This window comes from Haliaeetus albicilla, chromosome 17 (genome assembly GCF_947461875.1).
Source record: "Haliaeetus albicilla chromosome 17, bHalAlb1.1, whole genome shotgun sequence".
Taxonomy (NCBI): domain Eukaryota; kingdom Metazoa; phylum Chordata; class Aves; order Accipitriformes; family Accipitridae; genus Haliaeetus; species Haliaeetus albicilla.
The window spans coordinates 21868317-21894839 of NC_091499.1; the positions used below are offsets into that span (position 1 = coordinate 21868317).

At 39.9% G+C, this 26523-nt stretch overlaps 1 protein-coding gene across 7 annotated transcripts in view; it reads left to right on the forward strand.

Moving 5' to 3' along the window:
• The first annotated feature begins 3545 nt into the window (after positions 1-3545).
• The window catches only part of ARMC2 (armadillo repeat containing 2), a 66782-nt gene continuing 43804 nt past the window's right edge, over positions 3546-26523 (forward strand). The window contains exons 1-7 of one of the 7 annotated variants that reach the window (XM_069805006.1): positions 3546-3659; positions 4261-4313; positions 8164-8385; positions 9691-9763; positions 12039-12207; positions 13437-13638; positions 17362-17412. In XM_069805006.1, coding sequence (XP_069661107.1) covers positions 8168-8385; positions 9691-9763; positions 12039-12207; positions 13437-13638; positions 17362-17412 — 713 coding nt within the window. In that variant the 5' untranslated portion in view covers positions 3546-3659; positions 4261-4313; positions 8164-8167. Of the gene's footprint in view, positions 3828-4260; positions 4314-8137; positions 8386-9690; positions 9764-12038; positions 12208-13062; positions 13167-13436; positions 13639-17361; positions 17413-26523 lie in introns of those variants that run through there. The other 6 variants (XM_069805004.1, XM_069805001.1, XM_069805003.1 and 3 more) reach the window with 6 other exon arrangements.

Below are 26523 nucleotides of genomic sequence, written 5' to 3' on the forward strand. Positions count from 1 at the left end.
TCAGTTTGTGCCTACTGCTTCTTGTCCTTTCACTGGGCACCACCAAGAAGTATGGTTCCATCTTCTTTGCACTCTTCCTGCAGATATTTATACACACTGATTAGTTCCCACACTGATAAACTCTTCTAAACAGTCCCAGCTGTCGCAGCCTTTCCTCATACAAAAGATGCTCCAGTCCCTTAGTCATCTTAATAGCCCTTTGCAGGGCTTACTCCAGTATGTCCATAATTCTGTTGTACTGGGGAGCCCATGACTGGACCCAGCACTCTAGTTGTGGCCTCATTAGTGCTGCACAGAAGAAAAGGATCACCTCCTTCCACCTACTGCCAATGCTCTTCCTAATGCAGCCCAGAAGGCTGTTGGCCGCCTTTGCAGCAAGGGCACATTGCTGGCTCATGTTCAACTTGGTGCCAGCTGGGACCCCCAGCTCTTTTTCTGCCAAGCACCATTCTAGCCAGTTGGCCCCCAGCATGTGCTGGTGCATGGGGTTATTCCTCCCCAGGTGCAGGCCTTTACATTTCCCTTTGCTGAACTTCTTGAGATCCCTCTCGGCCCAGTTCTCCAGCCTGTCAAGGTCCCTCTGAATGGCAGCACAACCACCTGGTGTACCAGCTTTGCATAGTCAGAAAACTTTCTGAGGGTGCACACTGCTGATGACTGGCCTCCAGCTGCATTTTGTGCTGCTGATATCAACCCTTTGAGCTCTGCAGTTCAGACAAATTTCAGTCCAGCTCACTATCCACTTAAATGGCCCATACTTCATCAGTTTGTCTGTGAGGTTGTAACGGGAGACAGTCAAAAGCCTTACTTAAGATAAACAGCATGCACTGCTCTCCCCTTATCCACCAACTATTCATCATATACCCAGTGCTCTTTTCCTGTGACAGATTTTCCTGCTACATATAATGGAGATCTTCACAAACCTGTTTGATTAAAACTTACTAGGCCACCTAGTATAGGGGTTGTTTCTAACTGCTGTAAAATGAACTGTTTCACCTGCCTTTGTAATGAGCTACAAGTGGTATGAAACAGAGAGCTTATTTAACAGCATGTACCAGATGGTCTATGCAAAGTTGAGTATGACAGGAAGATTTTTGTCCAGATTGGGGGTGGGACTGTTGTTTTGTTTTGAAAAAGAGGAAAGAAAGAGGGGGAGACGGGCATTGCATTGCCACTTGTGTTGCTGAAATTGCATTGGAGGCTGCTCTTACAGGTCAGCAACAAAGCAGCAGCAAGAATGATCAGTGAACACTTGGCAGGCAGTGTTTAACACTGTTAACTAATTCTGAATTGCACTGAAATATAGGCCTTGTGTGCTTGGATATCCAGGTAAGTTTCCTTTCTAGACAAATTTAAGTTAGCCAAACTGAAAATAAAGACTGGATACCGGCAGAAAATCCCTTTCATGATTTTCAAATCTAAAAAATAAAGCAATTTGAATGACTGTGACATAATTGAATACTTTGTATTTTTTCGTTAGGCAGAACTCCTCAGAACACGTTGCTTTTACCTCAGCAATCTCTTGAACAAATACTGGCTTGCCTAGACCAAGTCAGTTTATGTATTTTAATGATACTTCCATCCTAAAAGAGTGTTATTGCAAACAAGGAGATTTAATTAAGTACCCATATTTAAAACAGGTGCTGAGAGGGTTCATTCAATAAAAAGAACATGAGAAAAGGGATTTAAGTGAGGAAGTTGTAACAGTTGAGACATAGCAGAGACACCACAAAAGAAATATTTGCTATATTGCCAAAGCTCAGAAAATGAATAAAAAATTAACTCGTCAATCTGATGACCTAAAAAATAGAGGGAGAAGAAATAATGTGCATATGAAAAGGATTAAAGAAGAAGCCAAGAAGGAAGGCTTAGTGGGTTTAACTGGGTGGATTTAAAAATTGTTTAAAGAATGATGAGCTGATAACAGTAAAAAGAGATTCAAACTGGCTTTACCAGGAAACAGATCTACATGTTTTTCTGTGAAACTTCGCTTGTATTATCTGAATGAAAGAAAGGTTCAGAGGAAAATAACAGAGAATTAGCTAACTGTGAATGATCTGAAAATAGCGTGAATGCACATGCACACACATGTATTCTTTTGGCTTTTAAGGAAGAATATACAAAGAAAAGCAAGTACAATACTAACAAGGTTTTCATTACTTCTGAGGTATTGAACTTGGCTGCAGAAAAAAGAGGACTAGATGTCTAATAATTAGAGATAAAGTAGAAGCTAGCAGAGATAACGGTGTGTGTTATGTAAATCAGGTAGTGTTACACATGGAGATCTTTTTACTGCTATCATAATGCCTGTCAGAATCAAAAGAGGAACTGGAAGAGGACATTTTTCTAGAAGAAAGGGGCGTAACAGGCTTATAACAATATTCAGAAAGACAAATTAAATTTAAAATGTCCACAGGGTTCTTGTCTAACAAACATGAGGAAGTAAAAGTTACAATGTCAGTAAGCAATTAGTAAAAGGAACTCCAAGGCAGTAAGTTAAATAAATACATATAGAAGATGAATTTATTCAGAGAGTGCTTTCAGATATATCTGAAGTATGTTATAAAGGAACCAAGGAAGAAGCTTGGTCAGATGGAGCTGTATTTGTTGCGTTTTTCTATTATTCACAGAGATAATAACCACCCTCCTACAGCAATTTTTAGAAAAATTTCAAAACGCATTCAGAGATGGTGACCAGAGACTGTCCTTGTCAGTCACGAACAACCCACTTGCCCCAACAGGCCTGTCTTTGTTGTTGTTACGTGTCTGGAGATTTTCTGATACGGGCTGTGATCGCATTACCCGCCCCACTAGCGGGAGGCACGTGAGGGAGCTGTTTGGCGAGTGTCTGGTGCACCTGGCCAACAGGGTCCCGAAACCTGGAGATGGATGCACCTTTGGTAGGACCTTGCCCAAGAGGCAGCTTGGGGGAGACACTGCAAGTGACCCCCCTCGTGCCACTCCCAGCAAAGCTCTCCAGCCCGTGGGACCGATTTGTGCGAAGCTCTGTTACGGACGTGAAAACGGCCATCTTTCGGCCTCCCGGAGAACAGGAGGCGAACAGGAGATGGGATGGCGCTTCTGGCCTGTCAGGAAGGCACCGAGCTGAGCGATCCCACCCTCGGTGCCTGACCGCCGTGACCCAGGGAACGGGTTTTGCTGCTTTGCCACACCGCACACCAGTCCTCCGGTTTTACTGTGGAACACTTTCAACGCCTCCGTTTCCAGTCCGTAAACCTGAGTTCAGAGAGAAGGTATCATAACAGGTCACATCCAGCACTTCCAAACCGAGTAACTTTTGTCAACCCTAACCTGGGCTTTTGCCACCCACCACCATACCCTAAACGTCGGCTAGGACAGGCCGGGGGAAGCGCCCTCCACCAGAAAACCACCATCCTACGGGCCAACGCTGCAGCAGGACCCCTCACGGCCTCTGGCCCGGGGCTGCAGGGACGTCGGCCCGGACAGGCAGCGGCTACCACCGCCGCGCCAATTCCACAGCGCGGCCCTCACCGCGCTGCGCAGGCGCCTGCAGACGCCCGCGCAGGCGCTTTGGCGTCCCCGGCCTCCCCGACCTCCACCCCCGCAGGTGCGGCTGAGGTGGAGCGGGCGGCGGGTAACGGCAACGGTACCGGGGCCGCGGTCTCCCTCGGCTGGAGGTGAGTGAGGGTCCTACCCGGCCCCGGTGCGCTGCCGGGTCGGCCGCACTTCGCCCGCGGCCCGGCGGCCATGGTGCGTACTGTTGCCATGGGAACAGCGGGCGCCGGCGCCGCCGGTCCTTCCGCGGCGGGGAGGCTGAGGGGGACCGGGGTCCCGCGGAGACGGTGGTGGGTCCCGACCCTCCGCCGCTGGGGAGGGGGAGTCGGCGGGGCCGTTAGGCAGGCAGAGCCCCGCCGCCAGCGCCCGGTGCCGGCCGTAACGCCGGTCTTCGGGGGCTGCCGCCTCGCTGCGGGGGCGCGGAGGCCCGGGCTGGGGCGTGCGGTGAGGGGGGCGGGAGGCTTTGCAAAAGGGGCTGGAGAGGGAGAACCTCCGTTCCGTTTCCCGGTAGCTTGGTGTCCGCCGTGTCCGGGGGAGAGTCTTTTTCTGCCGGATTTGGGTGGGTTACTCCGCAAAGCCCGGGTCAGCTTTTACTCCACAGGTGCTGCTTATTTGGGGAGTTCCTCTTGGACGTGTTATCTGGCGGCTGCGCTGAAAATCTTGCTCTGTTAGAGGGTTGCAGGCTCAATTTCTCGTAACTTTGTTCTCATTTCTTTTTGATAGTGATTTCTCTGCTTCAAAATTTCGCCAAGCTGAAAGCGTATCAGTTGTGATTGGTAAGCTCAGATGTTTAAAATTATATCTAATAATATCCATTATTAGTTCACTCTTACTAAACCTGTATGTGGGTGCTAACTATTCTAGAAATTTGCTTGCGCAGGCAGAACCTGGATTCAGACGTCGGTGAGCAGAGAGTTCACGGCTTGAGTACAGGGTTTCTCCACGCTGTACTTAGTGATCGCAAGTATACCCACTCTGTACGCTAGCAATTAAACAACACTGGTTTTGAGATGGGAGATAGGATGGCAGAGTCATTGTGGTGCCACCTCTGATGTAGTCAGCCATGCTTCTTAAGTGTTGATTGACCCAGGATAAGTGCTGCAAGGGCGCAGCTATCTCACTTCTGGGGACAGCTAGGACTAACTGATCCTGTACTGCTATCTGCTGCTTTCAGATCTTCCTGTACAGCAAAGACCAAACCTCTGGAGTAAACAACTTGAGGAAAAAAGACAAAAGCCCAAGTGTGGCTTCTCAGGTACTGGTGTAATACTTTCCTACCTTCCAGGAGGGAGTCAGAGAGGAGCTCTTCATCTGTGCAAGTTAAAGGCTACCTGGGAAATGGTGACAGCAGTGGGGGACAAGATCTGTGCGTGCCAGTTATGCTGTCCCCATTGACACTGCAATATTCCCTTTACCTGTCCCCTGCTGGGACTGGGGAGCAAAATGGGAACACTGCTGGGAAGCACTAAGAATTAGAATTATTTCTTATTTGCAACTAAGATACTTTATTTCAAAAAGGTTATAGAATAGAGTTTGTGGAAAAAATAGAAATTCTTACAAATAAAAACAGAACCAGGTAGGAGTAGTCTCGTATAAACAACGTAAGCAGAGGGTAAAACCAGATTGTGTGCTGGGCAGCCAGTGCAGTCATCTCCCTTCCACTCTTTTGCTGCTCCTTCATTCTATACTTTCACTTTCTGCCTGTTGCACTTGTTTGTTGCACCTTATTTTAAATCAGTCATTGGCATTGTGATTGAATTATTCAGGTACCTTATGCTCATCAAAGTCAAGAAAGCATCTGGTGACTGGAGGGTTTTGCCCGTATGCACCAGAACTAGGTAGTAGTTTTCTAGGAAGAGAACTGGCGTAATATAGCTGAAGGTGCTTCCTCAAAGCTTCTGGGGTGTGGGACGCTGGAGAGCAGTTGAAGCTTCTTTCTCGAGTGCTGCTGCAGCAGAGCAATTGCTTGATGCTTAGCTGTGTCAGCCTTAGGCATTATAAAATGGAGAGTATAAATTGCCTTTTGAGAAAGAGACGGTGGCTGTACTGCGATGGCACAGCAGCCAAACTCATTCAGATAGAATTACTTGTGGTTTTTAACTGCTTGCAAGAAAGAGTAAGCTTTCTTATCCTATCACATATATATATGTACACACACACACACGCATCTCATATTTTGTGACACTGCTTGCTTCTCTGTGTTCTGTTACATTTTCTGGGGTACCAATGAACAATACAATGGTATTGTATCACTACCACAATTCTGAACGTGTATAACGCTGCCTTGCGCCAAAATGACGAAGTGTTAACGCTCTCCTGGGTCAGCGGCGAGTCTGACGTCGTGCTCACTGCCGCCCCCCCCGCGACAGCTCTCTGCCTCCCCCCGACCCTGCAAGCGGAGACCCGCCAGCCTTGCGGCTCCAGCAGCAGGGAAGGGCCGTGCTCCCCCCCCTCCACTAAAGCAGCAGTGAGCTCAGCCAAGCATTCAAACCAAGTCACAGGTTCCCTTTGCAACGTTAATTGTTAAAACTTTGGTTTTAATGGATCGGAAGGGGGACTAACAGTGCCCAAATAGCAGGACTTAACGAAGTAAGCTTGTAGTAGAGAAGCTCCTTTGCCAGTTAAAAAAAAATACATAGGTAAGAGGTGAAATGACAAAAAAGTTATTATAATGGAAATTTTGTCTCAACTGTGGCAAATACATGTACTTCTAGCATAGAAAATTTGCAGTTGACAGTAGAATTAACAAAACCTTAAGCTGATTGTATCAGTCGGTCCTGTTCCACAGAAACACATCATATCTCTCAGGTTGCCTCTTACTTTAACTATGAAGAACATATATGTAAATCCCATAAAATACACATGTTGATGTCAGACCACAGAGGTTTTAAGAATGAAAGAAAACAGTGTCCTTCAGAGATCAAATGTAAGAGATTACTTGAGGAGATTTATTTTAAAATTTAGCAAGGTGGATGGAAATACATAGACCAGAAAAGCAGAAATGTGAATTAATTCAAATTTCTGATTTGTGGAATCATGTTGTTTATGTTTTAGTATCTATTCACAGCTATTGTTTCCATGTATGCTGGATAATAACTGTATTAGACGTATGGCTTACACAGAAGGCCTTCGACTTAAAGGTCAAAATCATGACTCCCAGTAGCTGGGAGAATAGGGAATGATAATCTACCTTCCCTATTCAGTGAGGAATGGCTGTATAATTGCTACAAATAGACTGCTGCAGTGGAATTTCTTACTTAAGTCTTTTGACTCATGTTATAATAGAGGGAAGAGTAGGGAGCACAGAGAGCCAAATTCAGTCACAGTGAAGAAAAGTAATGTATTAATGGTAATCAGAAAGGCTGAAAACACCGACAGGCTCAGGTTCCTGATGTGTTCCTGCGTTTTGTAATTCTGCATCTTTTAGTGAAAGAGGTTGGTGCACTGCTCCTTAGCATCCAGTTTTATCTTGTGTAGTTCAGCTGAAGGGTTTGGGTTGTGTATTAATTAAAGAAACTGTGCCAGAATGTACAGGCTCTCAAAGAAAGAACGGAAAAGACAGTTTGAAATTAAAAATGCAGAACAGGAAGAAGTGAACTAAGAAACTAGAGAAATAGGATTTTTTGCTCCATAGTTTAGAAATAACCAAGATGGCGGTGTCTGATCTACTGTCGGTTCATTGTCATAAACAGTGTGAGAGAACAGAAGTTACCAGATGGTCTGAGTCACAGACAGTGCAGAAACATATTTTTCTTTTTTTGTTAAGTTTGAAAAGCAGAAGAGGAATTTTGGGTGATTTAAGGCTCATGATGGGTTTGCTGTGCAATGACAAGGATGGTATCTACAGAGGACTGCACCAGGATAGTGATTGATTTGGGGGGGCCCGAGAGATGGTGAAGCAAGTCTTTCACTGCCCACTGCATTTGCCAGAAGATGCAGCAGGACAGAACACTGATTGAAAGTTTGGCTTGATAGTTTATCTTATCTTGGTGTTATCTTTGTTTGCATGTGCTTGGGGGTGGGTTGAGGAGGCATTTCTTTCAGAGAAAAAAATGGATTGCTTGTTCTTCCTTGTCTCTGCTTATCAATTACTGATAACTGTGTTTCAGTTATTGATAATAATACCTCTGACTTATTAGGAAGCTGCCCTTGGTAAGGTTGATAACTTATATTGGGTATTTCCTAAGTTCATTGGAAAGAAACTGTCTCTTTACAACATATTATTGAATTCCTGTTTCGGCTATGATGTTTTATGAGTAATCAGATGTTAAGAAACCGATTTTCTGTAGTATTGGAGAGTAGCATGTTTGGCTCAGAAAGCACTGTGGTACTGAGTGTGGTGTATTTTGGCTCCCTCTAAAAACTAAAGGTCCTTCATGTCAGATGCTTTCTGCTCTTCTTCAGTATTTTCCTACAGAACTGAGAAATAGTGAGGGAAATGCACTATCAATGAGCCTTATTTTCCACTACTTCAGCACTGTCTAGGATTTTGTTATAATACCCTTTTTAACTACATTGTGGTAGCATAACCATTGATGAATTAATAGTTTGTAATTTAAAACTAGCATTATATTCTGTGCCTTCCATATATATTGTACAGCGTTGTTCCTGTGTACTACTTTGCAGAGGAATGCAAGCTTCAAAGAATAAAAATACAGAAAAGGCAGAACCATTCTACAGGCTTTCAGTGCCAAAGCAGAAGACCAGTTCTGAGATTATAAATGAAGCCAGAAACGTTCTACGAACGCTAAGAACTCGGAGACCGTTCACACCTACAGAGGATCAAAGGAAACTTTTTGGATGTGGATCCTCACGAGCTCCTCAGAATAGACCCCCTTCAGTTTTTAGGTACTGTGGCTTTAAGATTTTTTTCAAATATCCTTTAGCAGCAAGAGATTTGATTCTGTAATTATGTTTCCGGTGATTTTTTTTTTTTTTTCCCCCTGTGTTAATCTGTATTCCTAATCACATCGTTTGCCTTCTTCTAATGATCCTTACTGTTGGTGTTAATCTACATGTCCAGGAAGTTCCTGTGGATTAAAGCTACCAGAGGCAGTCATTACACTAGTATTGTATGTGGAGAATAGTATAGGAAAATGGTAACTTACCTTTTTCTTAAGACAATGTATGTGTTTGAGATAGTCTTCAGCTTTTCCCTAGAAACTGTGAAAGCTTGCTTGTTTCCACATAAACTGTATGCTAGATCCTTTTTCAGAGCTTACCCAGATCTTTTTAAATATAAAATTGTAGGTGTTGGAGTTTGAAATGCTCATTTTTAAACAAAATTTATACTACTACAAAATTATTTCTGTGCGGAGTTTTGTTACATACTATAATTCACAGAGCTCAATAGATCTGTCTCTTGTGACAAAAGAGGAAAAAAAAAAGTGTATTGGGCTTTTTTCATCCATTTTCCCAGTCATTTTTTAGCTTTCCTTATATGCCAGTTCTGTAATGACTGTAGGGAGGAGATGTGAGCTGTATTTGTAATGTTAGGTGTCAGGCATGCCAGAAAGGATGCTGAAACACGTTTGAATGGCCATACAAGTAAGTCAGTATCTATGCTGTTTTCATGGCAGCATGACTTCAGGCACTTGATGTATCTGATGTTCCTTACTGCATAGTGTTGTGCCCTTACAGAAGGCAAGAGCCTGAGAGTGACTTGGCTGTTTGTTGGTGACCAGGTAATGAGGTCCCTCTGGCTGACATCCATGCTTGTTCTGTCTGTGCTTCTCCTGTGTATGGGAAGGAGCAAGCTCATGCCTGCACAAACCTGGGGTTTCTGCCCTGCACTGTTCTGCAGCTTGTGTCAGATATCTTGGGCACTAACCACAGTTGGGTTCGTGCATGAATTTGGGCTCATATTAGAGAATTGTTACAGATGTGTATGAAATAAACTGTGTCATGGCAGGTGTGCAGGCAGACTTGTAATTCTTCTCCCTTGATGCTGCTGGATTCCCAGATATCAAAGTTAAACAGCATTCATGGAAGAAGAGTGATAGTGTAAAAGTCACTTTTCCTTTCTTCCTCCTTTTCCCCATATTCACTGGCAAAGGGAAGAGGCATGCAATTTAAAAAAAAAAACAAAACCAAAAGCCACCAGAAAACACTGGGTCTGCTTTATTCATATTATGTTTAATTTCTTTATGCTAGTCTTCATGCATCCAGTTTTGATTTGGCTGAATCAAGACCAGTGTCTGGTGTTCGTCTTAGTCCACTGGATCATGTGAGTACTCTGGAAATAACTCATGCAATACTGACATAAAAATATGTGTATTGGTAGTGTTAGGAAAATATATGGTTTAAATAGGTTGGGGAGAAATAGAAGCCTGTTGAAATGTTAGTCTGAGACTTAGAAAGTCAGTTTTGTAAATTTTTTTCACCAAAAGAAACCTGAAAATTATTTAAACTATTTAAATATTGCTGTATTGCATTAAAATTGTAAGTGACATTAACAAGAATCAGAAGGCGGATGCTTGAGTCAGCTTTCTTGTGTAAGATTACTAAAATAGAAAAAGGTCATGAGCATCAACATGAGCCAGCAACGTGCCCTTGCCACTAAGAAGGCAGCTAATGGTATCCTGGGCTGCATTAGGAGGAGTGTTGCCAGCAGGTTGAGAGAGGTGATCCTTCCCCTCTACTCAGCACTAGTGAGGCCGCATCTGGAGCACTGTGTCCAGTTCTGGGCTCCCCAGTACAAGAGAGACATGGAGCTATGGGAGAGAGTCCAATGAAGGGACACAAAGATGATGGAGGGACTGGAGCAAGGCTGAGCGAGGTGGGACCATTCAGCCTGGAGAAGAGAAAGCTCAGGAGGATCTTATCCGTGTATAAACACCTGAGGGGAGGGTGCAAAGAGGATGGGGCAGGCTCTTTTCAGCGACAGGACCAGAGGCAATGGGCACAAACTGAAACACAGGAGGTTCCCTCTGAACTTCAGAAAACGCTTTTTCCACTGTGAGGGTGATGAAGCTCTGGCACAGGTTGCCCAGAGATCTTCGAAAGCTTCCTGGACATGGTCCTGGGCAACTGGCTCTGGGTGGTCCTACCTGAGCAGCAGGGGGTTGGGCAAGATGACCTCCAGAGGTCCCTTCCAACCTCAACTGTTCTGTGGTTCTGTGATCGATAACTTGAAAGTAACTGGGTTGATTGTGCTTTCTATTTGACTTGCACATCTATAAAATGTAATGATTGTAGTTTATTTAAAAACAGATAGAGGTACTTGTAAGAACCCCTTTTTGCCCTCTGAAAATTTTGAACTGCATGTTTCAATTTATAAGTGTATCTGCTCTCTCAGGTTTTTTATATTTAATCTTTAAATATAAGATTAGGTCATGATCATTTGGTTAGTATCTGAGAGAACAGAGCATACTAAACCAGTTAAGTATGCTTGCTGTATATATTGTTTCTTCAAGACAGTAATCTGAATGTAGCATTCTTTAGGAAATTAGGGGAAAAAAATTCCAAGAAATGTTACACTTCAGTAGTTTTCATAAGGTAATGTATTTAAATTAATCAAATTTAAAAATTCTGACCATACTTCGATTAAATATATCTACAGTTGGATTTAAATACTGTTGTTAAATTTCATTTATCTTGTGTGTGAGGGTGGAAAAAAACTAGAGAAAACTACTGTTAAGACCAATGCAAAAAACTGCCTTTTCTGCTTTACCAGTGGAGATAGAGCTTGTATTAGTCATGGTGGTTGTGGGGAGTGGGTCTCACTTCTTGGGTATCTTCAACTAATACTGGGGAGAGCTCTGAAGGATCGGACTGGAGACTTCCTAATGGATTTCTTATTGTAAGGAAATTGGTAGAGAATCTTGATCTTAGAGGGTAATGTGTTTATGGAGGGCACAACAAGTGTTTTGTACCAGAGTTTTAGGGGGTTGCTCACATTCTCAAAGATGCAAGATACTGACATAAATAAAACTAGACCTTGCATGTTTCTGGATCTGCATGATTTGTCTCAATGTGATAGGAAGTGGTACATATGCTATGAACGCATTTGAAGTGTTTTGGAAATACTACTTTAGTGCTCAAAAGCAAATCATAAAGAATAGATGTGCCTCTAGAACTGTTGGCGCAAGTCTTTGGCACAATATTTTAATTTTTATTTTTTTTTCTCTTCACAAATAAGCATACTGTAGCTGATGTTAAATGAGTATTTATGAGGGAAATAAATAATTATGAGTTCCAGTTGCTCTACTCAGGCTAGTTTTTGTTTGTTTTCTGCACCCCTGAATGTTTGCTTTTAAATGGCTTTCTGTGGTGATAATGGTTTAGATAACCTGGCTTGTTCAGTGGTATGGTATCATTAGAATCTGGATATGAAAATGAAAATTTCTTAATGAGCAAACCTATGTAACTTTCATCTATTCTATTCTGAATTTAACCCTTTGTATAAACAATTTGGTTTTCTATTTTTTTTTAATTTTTGCTTGTATGAAGATGAAAATATCTGTGCTTTTATTAAAATGTCGTCTTCATCTTTGTCACAGAAACCAGTACTAGTCACTTCTGCAAAAGATGAAGATTCTTCCATTTCCCTTCCAAAACCTCCTGCCAGTGCTGCAGAGGTTAGAAAAGTCAGCAGTGCTCGGGCACACTTATTTGGAAGAACTTCTCAGGGAAGTTTCCTTTCTGCTAAAATGGTTCCTCCTGATCAGAGTAAGAATGTTTTGATACATATTGTTTCCTAGAAAAATAACTGCATGATGGGTTTTAATATTGCTAATTACATGAGTTATGTTATTATATTAAAGTACCCGTATATCTTTTCAGAGTAAACTTTAAAAATATTTTAATGGCTTTAAGGCAGTTTTGAAAATGTGTTTTCCAAAAATGATACTGGCTTTCACTTCTGAAAGTGAGTTGGAAGCTACTCAGGTGCCTTTTTTACTATTGAAGTTTTCTTCAGTGGGTAAAATTAACATTAAATGCTGAAATGTTTAAAGAGATAATGAGATGGCATCATCTAAGGAGATTCCCTGATGGATTATTGAGCATAAAAGGAGAAGTAAAAAGGAATGATATGTCTTGACAGGCCTCCAACTACATCATATTTGTTGTTAAGAGTTTCATTAGTGGAGACTTAATAGAGGTTGCTAAATGTGGGATTTAAAAGTAATTTTCTTGCAGATGGGAAATGACTTGACATCTTGGTTTCCTGCACATTGGCCCATAATAAAACGTGCTGGAACTCTGTCTTTACTGAAGACTCATTTGTAATAATGACAATTCTTACATTGCCTGGGATTGTTACTTTACATGATAAACTGAATATCTCACTTTTTACGTTATTGCAAAATAAGTCTTATACAAAAAGTACTAAACTACTTCGTTATTATGTACATATTCTATAAATATTTATATATCTATGCCTGTATGTAGTTTAATCCGTTAGCCTTAATAAGTTGATGCTACTAACTGGAGAAGTTGAGAACCTAATGTAGTTATAGCCTGAGTTTGCCTCTTCTCCCTTTTGGGGATCGTGCAAATGTTTACGTAAGTTTTTTTGTGCAGGTTCTTATCATGTGTACATACCAAGGCACAAGATTAACAGCTACCTGTTGTTTGACTTCCTTCATAATATTCAGATCCTGAAATATAATCACTTCTTTCACAAGGTACAATCCACCTATCTGTAGAAGGGAAATAAAAAAAAAAGATGCAAGATTAAAATGTTAAAACGCAAAACTGAAAAACTTCAAGAAATTATGTTCTTAAGAAGACTTTGACTACTTTGCTCTAAATAGTCTTAACCCTTCTCACCTTTTAAATTGATAGAAGCAAATTCTGATAATGTAACATGACAAACTAATTCATTTTGAGCTCTGTCGTGTGTATTTGTTGTGTAAGAACACTTCTACAAAATGTATTCTCTTTGACTATTTCAGATGAAGAGAAGCTAGATTCTGGAGAACCAGCTATGATGAATAATCTTTGCAGAAGTAATAACAATTGCTTAGAAGAGCAAAGGTCATACACACCATTTAATGATGAAAGTAGACAATTAATTTGTAATGAGTGTATCAGCAAATCGGAAGACTTCCTAAAAGGGACAGCAGGAAATTTTTTATTTCAACTGAGAGGAGAAAGGTTGGTATTGCTCAAGTATGGTAATGTGTGCCTTCCACACAGCCCTCTTCCTAGTTATTCAATTGTGCAAGTATCAAAATGTCTAAAATTGATGTAATTTGAAGGTAGCACTTCCTATGCATTAAAACAAAACTATGTTTAGATTACTAGGAAAAAAAATCTACACTTCTGTTCTTAGGAAGTTTCTACCCCGAAAGGACTAATCTGTCCAAAAATTGTTGGTAGGAAGTTGCTTGATATGAAATAACTTTAATTTTGTTTGATCATTAACATTTCAAAGCTAAGTCTTCTAATAATTGCATATAGAATATTCAAGTTTAAATTCAACGTGCTTGCTTTTACAGTTCAAGCCTGTTGTTTTAAGGTGCTATACATTCCTCCCTTAGCTCCAAAGATTAATAGAGCTGTGTTTTCAGTTCTGGTATTGGGGAAATATGTGATCATACAAAACCCAGACTTAAAATCATTGGCAATAGAGGCAGAATTTTTTTGTGGCTTTGAATTTTTTTTAGGTTTTTTTTTTTTGATGACCAAACAGGTGTAAGAGGTTAATGAGGCTTATGTGCATGCCGTCTATTTTTACTGAACCTAGATTATTATATCCATTCTGTGATTCAGAATTAAGTCTTTTTTTTCTTTTTTCCTTTTGATTTGGATCTGAATTCTTTCACGGGGAGGAGGAATAGTCCGTGGCACTATGTTCAGTAGGTGTATCAGTTGCTGGATTAGTAGTTGGACGAACAACTGTTTTGTGCTAATAACACTGATAGATCTGACAATCTCTAAAACAAAGAATGAATAACAGTTTATTTTCAAAACACATCTTATAAACACTTGGTCACTATTAAATGTAAATGTTTGCCAGTAGATATCTTTTTTACTAGTATGTTTTTATGCTTAGGAAAAAAATATTTCCCTGGATATTCTTAAGCACCTTCGATATTAAGGAGTGAGTACATTCTTAATTTTATAAAATGAAATGCCTTTCATTTACTAACTTGATGATAGTACTGAATAGTTTAGAGAATATTGTCCATTGAGGATGTTACAGCAAATGATACATAGCAGAGCTATTGTAGCACTCTTCTTTTTAATCCTGCTTTCAGTTTAATATTAAAAAAAAAAAAGATTCTGAAAGACTGGTGACTTTTGGGAGCAAAGAAAAAGTTTTATGAGTATGGAGGTAGGGAAAAGGAGAAAATAAGCCCAGCGATGAAGAATGTCAGTGAAGGAAAGTAAAGCACCGAGGAGAATGCTTCAGTGCAAAATCACTTTCTTCCATTAAAATCAGTAACCCAAAAGATTTTTTAGGTAAAGACTGTATGGATTATCATATTACGTAAGTTACTGTAATTTGACTTATTTAGTAAAGGTGTGGTGTGAAGTACTTCAGTGTTTCAGTTGAAATCGGTAGTTAATGGTATCCAAGTGTCTCTAATGAGAAAGTCAGTTGATACTTTTACTAATTGGAAAGAATGACCTTTCTTCTGAGTCATAATTTTAAAACTTGCCGGTATGATTGAACAGTTAACTCATTATACATCTGTACTATCTGCTCAAAATTAAATGCTTCTCCTTTATAAACTTGAGAGCTCCACAAATTTTTGATTTTGGTTTTTTGTTACTGGTGCTTTTTGCAATCACCCATTCATATGATGTTGTGTACAGTAGTCATTGAGTTTTCTGGTAGCCTGAACCACAGAATGTCATGATTTACCTTGATTACCATGATAATTTTTGAGAATGACTGGCTTTTCTATTGAAATATTCTTAGGAACAGGCAAAAAAAGCCTATTACTGAAAAGATTGCTCGTTGCAACATGAAGTCTTATAGCACATTTTCAGTTCGGTTTCTCTGTGGAAGAGAAGTTTTAGAAAATACAAAAAATTGAAAGGGGAAAATTATATATTTTCAATTCTATATTCTTCAAATATCATATGCATATTTGCAGAATAGGTTGTCAAGGTTCATTTTGTGTAAGCTCTGCTGGCTTAATTTCTTTACAACCTGTTACTTACTTTCCTGACTCTTAATGTGATAGCTAAGATACTAATGATTCTAACCATAAAAGATAGAATGTTAATGCATGTATCTTGTCATATTCATGTTTGAACTAGGGAGAATAATACTAGAGGTAGTTGAATCTCACCCATCACTTAAATTAGATTTGAAATTACTGGCCTTGAGATAACATAAAAAAATCTTTTCCAATCTTGTTCTGATTCGTTTTCTCCAGAATACAAGAGTGACACCATATTCCTCCCTCTTTCTGTGTTGAATGCAAGATCTGTATTTTTGAATGGTGCATCTTTACCTTATCCTGTGGGTAGTGCATGCTTTCTGTGTACTTGAGACAGAGATGACTATTGTCAATGCTGCCTAAGAGATGCTGCCTGTGCTGTTTTATACCCTTGCACCAGGGATTGCTAACAACATTTAGGTGCTCATATGGCTTAGTGTACCAGACATACCTCCAGTGCTGCAATATGCACAAAAGTAATACAAAACACTTTCCCTTTAGTAAAGGACAAAGATCCCTCAACTGTAGCAGCCCAAGCAGTTCATGCCATCATATGAAGGAATCGCTCTAGGTAATCTCAGCTGCTCTCATACATTCTAACTCATTGCTAAGGCTTATGCCAATAAACACATTGGTTCAGTATTCACATATGATGCTACATGAGTCAGGCAGACCTTGATCTATATCCTTTTCTGAGTTCAGAGATGTCATTCTTCATCTGACAAGGCAGTTGAAAGGTATCACAAACCTATCCTTCAATACAGTTAGTTGAGTTTGGTCTTGATAGGAATTGTGTATAAAAGGTTCCAGTACCATAGGTGGGTCATTGCAGTAACAGGGTTTTGGCATTCTTTATCCATAGAACATGTTTACAGGTACTAGATGATTGCTATGATTAGATTGCATCTGCTTCTGTGTCATAAATACTTGAGGCATCTTCTATGAAGTTAAAATATATTTTCTATTTAAAGTACATTGTATTCAGAAATAATAGGATGAAGGCTTAAAGGAATGTTTTATTACCTGGAGTCCTGTCATTCTCGATATGAAGCAGTTGTGTCAGCCTCAATTCTGTATCCCAGTGATTTAAAATCCTTGCAGGAATTAGGCAAGAGGATTCTAGAAATAGTACACTTTATACAGGAGAAGGTGGATGAGGCTCCTTACTCCTCTTTCCCCACAGTTCGTATATAGGTACCAAAATAACTTTTCTAATAAAGCTGTTTTTCTGCTAATGATGAAACTGTAGAGCATGCCAAAATAGCATGGCAGATTCCTGCCATTAATGCTATTACATTTATTTCAAAGAGAACAGACGGGGAGTATTTTATTCTAGTAAGAGACTTGCTCACTTTCCGTCTCGGATTCCTTTGTTGTCCAGAGGACTGATGAAAAGAATGAACAGCACTAATGAAATCACTACTGCTTTATAAAGATGCTGGGGGAAAAAGAGAAAAGGACCTTTTGAGGGGAAGAATTATTTGTCATTTTGTTTGCAATTCTGTTTTTCAAAAAACATATTAATTGAAGCAGATTGAATTTATTGACATGTTGCCTCAGGAAAGCAAGGAGCAATTTCTCACAATCATAAGGAACCTAAGTTTTGTTTACCTCTTCATCCAGCCATTGTGCCTTGCCATCTATTGTGATTGGTATAGAAATGAAACTTCTAAATGTTTTCCGCATTCATATATTTCAACAGAAGTGTCAACAGTGACGGCAGATTTGCTGATGAAGAGCAACAGTTTCCCTGGTGAGAAAAGATGAATTTATTCTTTTTTCTCCTCCTCCAATTTCTCAATATTCTGAAAGCTTAGATGTCATTCCAGGACTCCTTAGAAACATAGGTGCCTTCAATGAGGAAAAGCTTGGTGGCAAACAGTTGATTCCCAAGTGGCCTGCTCTACACTTTTTTTAATAAGTGATTTCTATAAATAGCTACAAAAGGATTAGAAGGTGCTGTAAAGAAGATACACTATGCCCTGTTTTCTATCACCATTGCTGTCCTTCTTAAATGCCGGTTTGACAGAATCCTTGAGAGGTATTCATCAACTGCTTCCATAAGACTAGTTTCTCTTTCTTGTGCTTTTTAGGGTTTTGGAATGCTTCAATAGAAAATGATAAAAGCAGGGGACAAGTGAATACTGGAAATCACTTCAGTCTGATTGCTTAAACTAGCTTCACATCTATGCCCAAAATATTCATTCCTTTTCTCCTCAAAGAAAAGGATTTCTGCAGACGAGGTAGATTTCTTTTGTGAAGGGAACACCCATTCTGTTTTGCTCTGGATGAATTTTTGAAATTAATGACATGGTGTGGATATTAGTTTGTTGTATGGTTTAGCTGATATTGCTGCAGATTCTCTCCAGACTTCTTTCAGGATTTGTCTTTTCTTATTATGTATATTCACAACTTCTGAGTTCTCATAAAGATATGGAAACAGGAAATTAATCTAGTCCTAACTAGTCTTTCTCTGCTTCTGCCTCAGTTCCACTAGCTATTGAGACCACTAATTTAAGAAAGAAACAATCCAGTGGTGGGAAAGCCTTCACAGGTAGAGCTTTCTACAGTGTTTCCCAAAGAAAATAAACCTGCCCTTCCAAGAAGATGCATGTTTTTGTGTAGGGTTAGGGGATACTGAGAGAAAATTGGGAATGAAGAATTCTTTTTTCAGAATTTTTTATAGACTTCTGAAGAAAAGAGCAATAGGTAGCTGTTATCTCTGGTCTCTTCACTTGTGAGAATTTAGACTCAGTTTTACTGCCTACTCCAAAGGGAGTCTTTCCACTCTAGTCATTAGTTTCAGGATAAGGTCACTCATCTCCAAATCTGGGAGATCTAGGTCTTGAGAGTCCTTATTACCAACTGAATGTTAATTCTAGAATGGGAAAGTGTGCCATGCAAGGGGTAAAGAAGGAATGCCAATTCAGTCTAGGTAGGACTATAGTAACAATGGATTTAGATTGAATTTTTGTTTAGAATGAGAATACTTATGCAATTTTCAAGTTAGGAAGGTGAAGCTGCTGTGGTTTTCAGACTCGAATATATTTAAGGTAGTATTTTAGGGGTTTTTTGGTCGTTAGAACTAGGCTGTCATTTGTCTGCTTGTTTAAAGATACCCTGCCACAAATAGATACTGTTAATATTTTCTGTATTAGGCAGAAGATGCAAAGACTGTGAAGAATAAAAAGGACAAGGATGTAGGTTTTTGATCAACCTCTATTATTCTTTTAAGCCTTACTATTTAACATGTGCATGAAGTTCTTCATCAACAGCCTGTATAAATAGAATACTATATTTTTTTTTATCGCCAGAGCTGTTGTAAGTAATGGACTATGCTCATGATTGTGTTTATAGAGGAATTGTTATTTGCTCATCTTTAGGATGAGTCAGAGTGTAGTTGGCCTATTTGTCAACATATTTTTGCAAATTATGTTGCCTTTCTACTATTTATCCTTTGTCATATCAGTAGTATCAGTTATAGTTATAATCTCAGTTATAGTTTTCACTCCCTTTGTTTTTGTCTTTTCTGGTGGTGTTACTTATGAAATAATCCTCTACAATTCCTGAAATAATTCCAGGACATCTATATCATCAGTTTTTCAATTATTTGCATGCTTTTCAAAAGCTTTGTAGCTGAGAAATGGGACTGACTAGAGGTTTCTGTAATTGGTTTAATATATAATTTATGTTTCTTTTAGCTGTCTGCAAGTCATTTACTATGTCTCTGTTGTGTTTTCCAAAAGGAAAATAGTCTTTAAAAATTGAGGTGTTCTACTAATTCTTTTTTCTTTGAGGGCACGCCTATTACTTGTTTCCACACTGTGTTTGTATCTATCTTGTTTGTCACTGAGCTGACATCATAGAAAGGAAAGTTCAGTGGTAGTTGAGCAAAATAGGGACACGTTGTCTTAAGTGGCTTAGTGAAGGTCAATTCTTTGTCTAAATAGATAGAGTGCCTTTCAAGTGCGAAGTTATGGGTCAGGAAGAAATCACTTGGTTTGAAACAAAACAAAAACCGCAAAAACCTATTCCCTACTATTGAACTAATGAAAGACAATACAGAAAACTAATTCTGATGTCCTTTTGGCAACATAAAAGACCTGGATATTATAATTGAATAGGAATAAATGGATTAATGAAAAATGCCAATGTTAATTGGCATATGGAAAAATTAACTTCTGTGAGAGTGAATGGTAAAGCAAAATACTCATTTTTCTCATTTTGCCAAAGGTTAAACCCAATTCCTACTAGTTGCTTTGGTGAAAATACTAGGAAGTTGTTCACGCTTCTTTTCAAAGCCTACAGAGCAACGTCTTGCTGTTAAAATCAGTAACTATCATTTAGAGTTAGAACTCGTTTCCTGATCACTAAACACTTATGGTGGAAGAATCACGGTAGCAGAGGCCTTATGTTCTGAAGCGGTGGTTCCTAAGCATTGTGTAACTGACCGTTGTTTGAGAAAATCAGTCGCAGTCTCTCTCACTTGCTCCAGCTCCACATCTGACTCCCTTTCTCCTTTGCCTTGGCGTTCTTGCACCACCTTGTCCCTTGCTGCTGACTCAGGGCCTGCTGCATCATCCTTCTTGCCCTGACTCCCAGGATCACCATTAGTTCCTTTTAACTTGCCCTGGAGCTGCCATCCTTCTTTTTGAGATGAAGCTGCTGAGTCTGGATGTGCCCTGAGAAACTTGGTCTAGAGCCTTGGGTATCTTTGCACTGTGCTCCCCAGTGGTCCTGCCAAGAGGCCTGATGGGCAGTTCATGAGACCACAGTTCTGAACAATTTAGAAAAACAGTAACCTGCAGTCAGTATACAAGCAACCTATTGGCTGCTATGCCAGAGGGTTGTGCAGCCTCCCAGAGGGACCTTGACAGGCTGGAGAAGTGGATTGACAGGAACCTCATGCAGTTTAACAAAGGCTAAGTCCTGCACCTGGGGAGGAACAACTCCAGGCAGTAGTATATACTGGGAGCCATCTAGCTGGGAGGCAGCTTTGTGGAAAAAGACCTGGGGGTCCTGGTGGACACCAAGTTCATAGAACAGCTCAGGTTGGAAGGGACCTCAGAAGGTCATCTGGTCCAGTCTTTTCTGGAAAAGGGAGCCTAGATGAGATCATCTAGTACCCTGTGCATTTGCATCTTGAAAACCTCCACCACACCTGGACTGCTGGGTGCAGTTCTTGGTTCCCCAGTGCAACAGAGATACAGACCAGCTGGAGAGAGTCCAGCTACTAAGATGATGAAGGGAGTCCTTCATATGAGAGGCTGAGAGAGCTGGGACTCTTTAGCCTGGAGGAGAGAGGGTTTGGAAGGGGTCTTATCAATGTATATAAATAGCTGAAGGGAGGGTGCATTGTGACACCCTCACTGGTTGTGTGACAAGGGCTCTTCCTTCTCCCCCATGGAAGACACTCAAAAGAGGAGAAACTAGTTATTTACCTGTGACTTCTCTTTAGAGACTTGTTGGTTCTATATACTTCCACAACACATCCTTGCACCTTTTCCCTTTGTAGTCCATGTAGCATTTGGGAATCTTTGGTTGACAGGAAAATACACAAATGCTTAAATAGTCAAATGGTCCTTATCAATAGAAGGCATGCCATCCTGGATGCTGCTAGCATTAAAAATAAACCCAGATTACAGTGTAGATGTAGTCGCACTCTGAATATACGTGTCAGTAACATCTCAAAGAACATTCTTTCTAAATGGCATATCTGTTTCAGGATTACCCACAATCGGGGGGACTGAGCTCTGGTCTAGTTGGAAAGAACACCTTTGTGCCTAGTAATCCTTTTGATACATCTGGCTTGCCCGAGCAGGCCCCCAGGATCTGCTTAGCATTGCTCTATATTTGTTCTTCTTACCACTTAGTGAAATGTCTTGATTTTGGGGTGTAGATATGTCATGTCTGGCTTTCCAATGCAGACAATGTATGTTTGTAAAATCAGATGTTCAGTGCTTGTATTTATGTATAAACAGTCTGCATCTTTTACTTATTGCAGTGCCTAGGCTGTTTTTAGAGCCTTGTGAGAAGTTAGAAATTGCTCTTAGACATTTGAAGACCTGAAAACATTGATATATCAAAGTATCCAAAATACAATTTGTAAAAATTTGAGTCACGTTTTTGGGTTTTAGATTAACTAGAAGAAAGGAAGTTTGTGGGGGCTGAAGGGGGTGGAGTTAAGGAAAATATTTTGGGGAGAAATTGAGTGACTATTGGGGGAAAATGGAAGAAAAAAGAAAGCAGGGAGGAATGCATCAAGGTGAGAAACATGAAGGCAGAAACTGAGGGAGAACTGCACGCAGGGCACCCCAACAGCACCCTCTATTTTGCTGGAGGCGTCTGAGAAGCTTTTTGGTCACTGTTAGAAGACACTGAGCAAGGTGGACTTTCAGCGTGACCTGTTATGGCTTTTGTATGTTTTTGTTATGTAAATGGCTACTGTACTTTTAGATTAAGTACGACTGGTTTTGTTTACCTTATCAAAATAAAGACAAAAAAGAAAAGGGCTCTAAGGACAAGCAGTGAAACTATGAGTGGCTTAGATTTGCTTACAAGGAAGGAACTTAGAAGATTAGAATTGTGGTTCTATAGATATAGAAAATGCTCTGCAGATATAGATGTGTAGAAATTGTATGCTCATAATTACAGTTTTCTGTCTTAAGAAAAAGGGCATCAAGGAAAAAAGGAAAAGAAATTGAGAGACAATAAACCCAAATGCCTTAGAAATTTATTTAAAAATAACCTAATTATTACTTTACTTTAGAAAATGCTACTAGAAGTTAGCAATGAGGCCAATGTTTTATTGAGAGCACATGGATGATAAGAGATCTTTCACGTGGTGGCAACACAGACTAAGGCTTCTATCAGGAAGGAACTTCTGAAGAGGTTTTTCTGTGAGTGTCTGTACTTATCAGTTTTTAAAAGACATAGTTGAAGACAATCTTTTGGACTAACTAGACCATGTTCTGTTTCATATATTTATAAAATGTATGTAAATGTATGTTCTGTAAATTTTAGTAGTACTGTAGTTGATGCAGGTGACGCCTTCAGAAGGCAGTGTGCTGTGTTTTTCCAAGTATCTTCCAAGTTACCTTTTCTGGTTTAAATGTTGCTGATGTTTGAGATTTACTACTATTTGGGAAGTTTTGTGTGGAGCTGAGAGAAAATGGCATTTTATTCGTCAGTCTGCATAAAGTCCTTGGATGTTAAGCCTAATATTCCTTCTATTTCTGTCAGTGGAAGCGAGTTTGGTTCTTCTGACGTCTTCAACCCTCCCTCCCCCAAAGAAGTTGCCTTAAGCAATCATGCAGAATTCACCTGCAAAAGATACCTGTAAATACAAAGTTAAGGGTGCTTTGCAGAGTCTTGTTATCTTTCAGATCACAAAGTTGGTAATTAGTTTTCATTTCCTTGTTTAAAAATGGAAAATATATCTATTTCCAGACACCAGCTAGTGTCTACTGTGTATGGCTTCCTCACAGCTTTTACTCAGGTCATGCAGTGCACTGTCTGCACTCAAGTAGCTCTCTGCCTTCGTAAGACTCTGTTCCGATTCTGGTTTACATGGGATAGTGCCAGTTCCTATCTCTACTTCAAGAGAGAGACTCCACAGATTCAGTTTACATGGGTGCAAGAGAAGAGGCTCATAGTCTCTGGAGGAGCAAAGTCATGTGAGATCTTTGCACTTGCAGAAGCAGATAGCGTGGGACTTATGGCCTTTTCCATACCCACTACCCTTATCTTTTGCTCTTTCCTCGTTATTCCTACTCTTCTCTTTGAAAACTAACTCTCACAGTGCAATATAGGATGAAGAATATCTCGGTTACTGTGCTACTGTTTTTCTCCCACTTCCGTATTTTCTAGTTTTGCCTCCCAAAGTTGTAAGAATATGTTGGTGTTACAAGAACCTTACCATGAGGAGAGGAGGGGGTAGTGTGTAGAGGGAATGCCTTCAAGTTCGACAATTCAGAAAAGATGATCATATTCTCTTTTCTTTCTAATTAAGTTTTGCTACCTCACTGATCAAAGGTGCTTGTTAGGGACAATTCTTTAGAGAAGCATTAACTTGTTACTATTGGGCTATGTGTCCCTCTTAACTGGTAACTAAATAATCAGTGGGGCACCACGGCTATATCTGTACTAATAATTAATAAAAATCAAACAAAGGAGTTAGTTTCTGGCTTGGTGGCCAAATCCTTTGTCATGGGTTATGTTAATACAATGGAAGTATTTTTAACCCTCTCCCTACCACACACAAAGTATTGGCTGGCAATGTTCCTACCTCTGTACCCTGTGCCCAGGCATTTGTCAAGGAAAGTACTACCCTTCTTGGGCCAAAACCATAGCAGGCATCATGCTAAGGGTCTAACTGTATGGAAATGGTGTGGCCCAAAATTCAGGCCCATTGCCAGACTCTGTTTTACAAGTAAAGAGGTAGCCAGATTCTCAGATGTTTAAGGCTCTGCAGCATAAGGGATGAGCCCATGCACTATTACTGTATTGGGATCTTACGCTCGCGTTTGTGAATCAGACCTGGCTGTTGTGTGTACCTTCTTTGGAGAGAACTAGGCCAATTCTTTGCCTCTGGGTTGCAGTTCTTAGAAATGTAGTTTTCTTTGGAATACCACTGAAGGTGAGAGTTTGCAGATTTACCATTAACAAGAGGCTTATGGCAAGAACAAGCAAGTAAACTTCTAAACGTACAGACTTTCCAAATAAGTGCTGCTTTCACTTAAATTACACATTCTTTCACCAGGGAAAAATACTGAATACACTACTGCAGTGCTGGCTCACCTTCCTTTTGGAAGTCCTCATTGTCTGTGTACATTCAAGAAATCAGTGTTCCTCATAGGGGCTACTATGATCTCCCTTATATGAGAAGGACAGAGATGATCCAGTTGCCAAGTTCTTTTTCCTCTGTAAATCATCAGAGCCTCTGTCAGTTGATTTCTTGATGAGTCCCTTATCAGATGATCAGATTTCTGCCAGTTGGCTTTGTTTCCAAGGCAACCACTCTCTTGATAAGCCAGTTCCCTTCAATACTAGGTAACTTATTTTCTAGAGTAGGTTGATCACATTTTAACTGCATAGTTCTTAACAAGATATTGCTACTTAAGTTTCAGCCCTACATGAAAGTGAAAAGATAACAAAGAAGCAAAAGTCTCTAACTAAAATGGTGTTGGCAGCATGGTAAAGATATATAAAGGGATTTTGTAATCTCTCACAAGATTCATAAATTGCATGTACTCCCTAAAGATAAGCCTGCCCACCAGTCATTCTCGTTTATGTATGTATTCAGTGTATTCTTTTTCTGAAAATAATGAGAGTTCCACTTAAGCTGTTTAACTTATGAAGATGTTTCCCAAAAGTACAGATAGTTCTGTGAATACCAGCAGTACAGCAATCTGCTTTCCTACTCACGTAGGTCTTTAAACTGGTTGATACTGGTGTTCAAGTAATCACAGGTTCCAACCAACTTTTTTTTTTTTTTTTTAACGCAATTCAGACTTTGACATGGTCTTACCCTTCATCTTGCATATGTGGTGTTTCTGTCTGATAAGTGTTCAGGTTATCACATCCTTTGCTTCAGTGTCTTTTCTATTCAGCTGCTTTTGTTTCCTGCAAAACTTGTAGGATTGTCTTTGTTGAAGTTTCTTGGATTTGTCCCGTGGATTTACATTTTAGGGGAAGAGGCACAGACAGGATATAGTTACAGAAATCTTTCTGAGGAAAGCAAACTCGAACATCCATATTCATATAGGCAGATAGTATCATCATGCCTACATACAATTCTGTAGGTGCTGATTTATGAATATAGCTGGGTTAGTATTAAGTGTCTGAAGTTATTTTCTTGCTTATCTGGTATCCTTTCAGGTTATAGTCTTGCTTTCAGGGATAGCTGAACCTTGTAGAATCATTTCTTAAACTTTTAAAGTTTGTAGGACAAGGTATTCACATAAATGGAACCAAATTTTGATTTCTATTAGTACACTGAACTGTATTTAATGTGTGCTTTAGAAACCTTCTTTCTTACAGATGTCAGTCTATTTTAGAGTAGAGATGCAAGGACTTGACTATTATTTTTTTTTTAAGCATTGCTTCCCCAGAGGAGTTGGAATTGCTGTATATGAGCTGAAATAATTTCAAGATAGTTAGTGTAAGCATTTGGATTTTGGAGCACTTAAATCCTCATGCTGTAAAAAGAAAGCATTATTCACTCTTAGCCATAATGAAGCAAGTGTTCTTCTGTAATGTGGTTGCTTGGGGAATTTTTGACTGATCACAGTGAGCTATCCAGTCCCTTTTGTAGGAAAGTGATCTTACAAGAGCTTTGTCTTTTATTCTGTCTCCATCTGTTGATAGCATGACTTACATCTTCTGTCTGGACTGGCAGACAGGATTTAGGCGCCAATCCAGCAACCCACTTAAACAACAGTTTAGCTTTAAGCCTTATAGCAACTAAATTAACAGGTTAAAAAAAAATTGAAATAATATTGCTAACGCACTACTGTTATCTTTAGAAGGAAATTTAGGAGATTAGGTTGTACTGGTACATGAACTATAAATGGAGTAAGAAGTGTTAAATTAAACATACGCTGAGAATACGAAACATAGATTAAGACCTTTGTCTTTAGTACAGGATTTAAAGGAGGAAAGATTCCTGTTTACTAGCAAAGAGAGAGTCCATCTTGTATATTTCTTTTAGATCAGTGCTGCTTGAGTGTGTAGCTAGGCAAACAGAATAGATTTATCACAGATGTATGTAGTAGTTTCCTCTGGCCAAAGAAAGACTAATCATACCACCAGCAGGAATTATGGCATTACTCACTACTGCTTTACAAAGAAATGACAACATACG